Source organism: Arachis duranensis, chromosome 1, assembly GCF_000817695.3.
Source record: "Arachis duranensis cultivar V14167 chromosome 1, aradu.V14167.gnm2.J7QH, whole genome shotgun sequence".
Taxonomy (NCBI): domain Eukaryota; kingdom Viridiplantae; phylum Streptophyta; class Magnoliopsida; order Fabales; family Fabaceae; genus Arachis; species Arachis duranensis.
Genome location: NC_029772.3, coordinates 1,293,228 through 1,297,510, shown reverse-complemented (window position 1 = coordinate 1,297,510; position 4,283 = coordinate 1,293,228). Strand labels below are relative to the sequence as shown.

Below are 4,283 nucleotides of genomic sequence, written 5' to 3'. Positions count from 1 at the left end.
AATCAAAAATAACTAATCTTTTAAATTTATTATCTAATCACCAAAAAAAAATTTATCATCTAAAATTGCTCTTATTTATTGATTGATTCAATAAATCTTTATTTTTAGGTCATTTAATCAATTAAATTCAACTAAGTTGCTATAACTTAATTCAGCTCCACGCGACATTACCTCTAACAACCTTTTGACTTAACATGCGACTATATAACTATCTTTTTTATGTAGATTTCGTATTTTTTTCAAATTTTTTCAGCATTTTTTACATTTTATAGGTTCTCTTCCTTTTCTGCGTTTTCTGTGTTCTCTTCATTTTCTGCATTCTCTTTGTTCACGATCAATACTCTTTAATCTGAATTGAACATTTAGATCAGTATTTTTCTAAATCAAACTGTGAATTAAGTTTGAACAGATATTTCATTTTCGAAGATAATGAATGATGTAAGTTCACACTGTCAATTAAACTAGGATGAATTGAATTATTGTTTTAAAACGAATTAAGTAGATGAGGTTTGGTTCAAATTTCGTTAATGTAGTTCGTTAGTATTTGATGCTCTTGTAGTTGAACAATTTCGTTTTTGTTTGTGAAACTTGGTGTTCATAGTTGAAGGTTTGAATTTGAATATAATTTAGGTTTTTTGAATTTTTTTGTTGAATCTATTTTTGTTTCTAGTTTCGGTGCATTTAAAAATACATTTTGATTTAATCAAGAATAGTTTTCGATGTTTTTTCTGTGTGTTGATGAACAGTTTATACCAAAAGGTTGGAATGACTTTTAACATTTTTGAAGAAGAAGTTATTATTGCTTTTTTTTCTCTTTTTTTTCCTCATTTTTTCCTTTCATTATTGTTATTGACATCATCGTTGTCTTCTTTATATATATATAACATAATGCATCGAAATTCCTTAACAATGATGACACACAAACAAACTTGGTTTAAAACAAGTTTAGACTTAAAGTACACCTTATTTAAATCCATAATGCACCGTAATTAATTAATGATGACGACACACAAACAAATTTAGTTCAAAACAAGTTTAGGAAAAAAATGCACCTTATTTAAATCCAAAATACACCGAAATTATTTAATGATGACGACACACAAATAAACTCAATTCAAAACAAGCACAGACAAAAAGTTCACCTTATTTAAATTCAGAATGCACCAAAATTATTTAATGATAACTCAAAATTCCTCCTCTTCTTTCTTCTTTTTTTCATCATTATTGTCTTCTTTTCTTATTTATTTTCTTTTTGCTTTACTTTCTCATTTACTCTCTTAACAATAATAAAAATAAAAATAAATCAAACAAAGAAGAAAAAAAACGTATAATGATGCAAAATTACTAGAAAGAAAAGAGAAAAAATGCCATAAAAATAATAAAAGAATGACGATGAGAAGGAAACACGCAAAAAAGAAAAAGGGAGAAGAATGTGAAGAAGAAAGAGGATGAGAAGAAGAAAGAGAAAAAATGCAAAAAAAAAAAGCAAAAAATGTTTCATGTAGTTAGAGCCTATATTCTCGTTCTAATAATAAAATTAAATTTTGATAAATTTAAACAAACTTAGTTGGACTTAGTTATAAAAAAGACTTAAATTTTGTTATTGATTATTATCGTTATCTTTCTTAATTGAATTTAGTTAATCCCTGATCAATCTGAATTATCAAATAATCAGAATCAAATATTCATTATGGAGATATAAAATTTCTTTCAATAAGTATATAATTACAAATTTAGTGAAATTAAATTGAAGACTTTGAACCTACAACAAATTAATCATATACACATTTTCCCAATCACTCCCCTGTCCTTGAGGGAACACAAATTTAAACTAACACTATAGACAGAGAGACACCCAAGACACACCCACAACTAATGAAATTAAATTGACAAGTTCAAAGGCCAGTTTCAAAGGGAACACCAGTGCCAGGAATCCAGGATCCACCATCCAAGAAATTAGCAACAGTAAATTTCAAAGCCTCAGAAGGGTTGGTAATAACATGAAAGCCAGGCCATTTAACCCTCCCTGCAGTGTTAGCACCAGCTCCAATATTCATATACTCTCCATAATACAATGTATTCAAGGCAAAGCTTCCCGCCCATGGCATCCACCCTGCCGCTTCAATCAAACCGTCCAGGCTACTCTTCACCACCATATCAATATAAGGTATGTACTTACTAAAAGTAGCTGAACCAACAGTGGTGGAGCCATCTTCATAATTCTTGCTACCCGTAATAATGGTAGCTCCAATACCATCCCCAAACATCATCAAATTTTTTATACCTCCCTTTATGTTCACACTCTCTCGGTAAACGCCAGCTTTCACGTACACAACCACTCGACCATTCTTATTCACCCTACCGGCCGCCGCCACGCCCTCCGAAACACTCTTGTAATTCCCACTCCCGTCCTGTGCCACCACAATGTCCGCCTTCGGTGCCGCCGTTCCCGGCAAATCCTGAAGAAGCCTCCTGTCGGAAGGAGATAGCCACTCTGGGAAGCCATTAAAAGAAAGCAATTTTCGACCGCCGCGAGCAACCGGGTGTTTTGGTAACGAAGTGAAGGACGTTAATGTATTGGTAATGGCCAAAGAGTTGCTGAGCAAGTTGGATAAGTTGGTTGAAATGGATGGAAAGTAGTTTAGGTAGTGAGATGAAAGGTTAGAATCAAGAAAACCGTTTTGGCATGTTTGTTGATTGGCAATAGAAGCACTTTGCCATGTTAACCTGTCGTTTAGATTGTTTGAGCTCATTGAACGGTTGAGCTGATAGATTGTATTCTCATAGAGTTCCAAACAATCTTCCCATGCGGACTTGGCTCTCTTGTCTTTGAAATGGTTGGATTCCATGGTTGATGAGACAAGTTTGTGTGCTACTATTGCTTGGTCCATGGTGACCTTAAGGGCCATGTCATGGAAGGAATAATAAGAAGAGGAAATTGAATAATTGGTAGTGCCAATAATGTAATGGTTACAAAGACTGGGATATGGAGTTTGATTGCATGATAACTTATTATCAGTGCCATGCACAATAATGAAGAGAGAATACAAGGATAAAATAATGTATGCAATGACCAAGTTGCCCCCCATTATGAAAATGAAATGACCAATAATAAGGCAACCTAGATAGGTAGCAATGAGAGAATTATATTCTTAGCTTGTATATATTTGGATTATTGTTGAATGCTGATGAATGAAAAGTGCCAGTGAAGATGTGCTATTTATAGGCCAGAAAGGTATGGATAATTCTTATTTGTGAGTGATACAATACAGTTGAGGTATTAATGTGGGTTTTGTATTTTCTAAAGTTGCTGACTAATAACCTATTTAAGGGCAATGTGGTTTATGATCTATCTACGTGTCAATTAAAATATAAAAAAAGTATAGTAGTTCATCTGCAAAATAATAAAAATTAAATAAATCATGGTTTAATTTGGTTTTCCAAAACCTAATTGTCTGCTATAATTAAGGACCATTATTTGAAAATTTATTCTATATTCATATGATACTTTTATTTATAACTAAAATGTGACACTTATTTAAATATAAAAATATTATTTTATACACTAAAATCAGTTATTATATATTTATATATAAATATATATGTAATTAATTCGTTTATAATGTATATTTTATAGTAATAATTAATTTTAATATTAATTTTAATATATATCTAATATAGCTAATTTAAATTATAGTGACCACTGCACGTTTTATTTTTGAATATCAGAACAATTATTTTTAAATAGCATTTTTGTCTTACATATTAGAATGTATAGATTAAAAAAGTAACTAGGTAATAAATATTTAGTTGAATTCATAATGGGAGGACTTTTTATTATTGCTTATCCATAGTAATGTCATATGCTAGGAGTTTAAACATTAATTATAAATATACAATTAATTAGTATTTATGAAAAGAAAATTAATTACAATCTAACTTAATTTTGACAGGTGCAAGCTAAGCTAATGCTAAACAAAAATAATTATATTTTAAATTTATTTTGAAGCGTACGTGCAGTGCAAGCTAGGCCACCAGAAAATATGTTATTGTATGTCGAGAATTTTCTTGAACGTCATATTTCAAAACAAAGTTGACGTGATGCATGCATTTATTAAGAATGATAATAGCCCATCCACAAAGATTAGTTTTCTATTTTATAGTTGTTATTATCACTTTTGGATGATAGACAACAAACTTTAATGGGTATGCAAATCAGTTCTTTCGAGTTGGAGTCACTTTGGTTAATTGCAGTTAGAATCTCTTATAATTGGTAGCGTTCT

At 30.6% G+C, this 4,283-nt stretch overlaps 1 protein-coding gene across 1 annotated transcript; it reads right to left on the bottom strand.

Annotated features, from left to right (window-relative positions):
• Nucleotides 1–1,697: 1,697 nt before the first annotated feature.
• LOC107486344 (probable pectinesterase/pectinesterase inhibitor 6) lies at nt 1,698–3,172 on the bottom strand. The gene has a single exon (XM_016106915.3). It carries the CDS (start codon nt 3,087–3,089, stop codon nt 1,896–1,898), a length of 1,194 nt encoding a protein of 397 aa, XP_015962401.1. The 5' UTR covers nt 3,090–3,172; the 3' UTR covers nt 1,698–1,895.
• Nucleotides 3,173–4,283: the final 1,111 nt, after the last annotated feature.

Bases quoted from the DNA above. Each gene is read 5' to 3' on its own strand.
- LOC107486344 (XM_016106915.3), bottom strand. From the start codon at position 3,089: ATGGGGGGCAACTTGGTCATTGCATACATTATTTTATCCTTGTATTCT.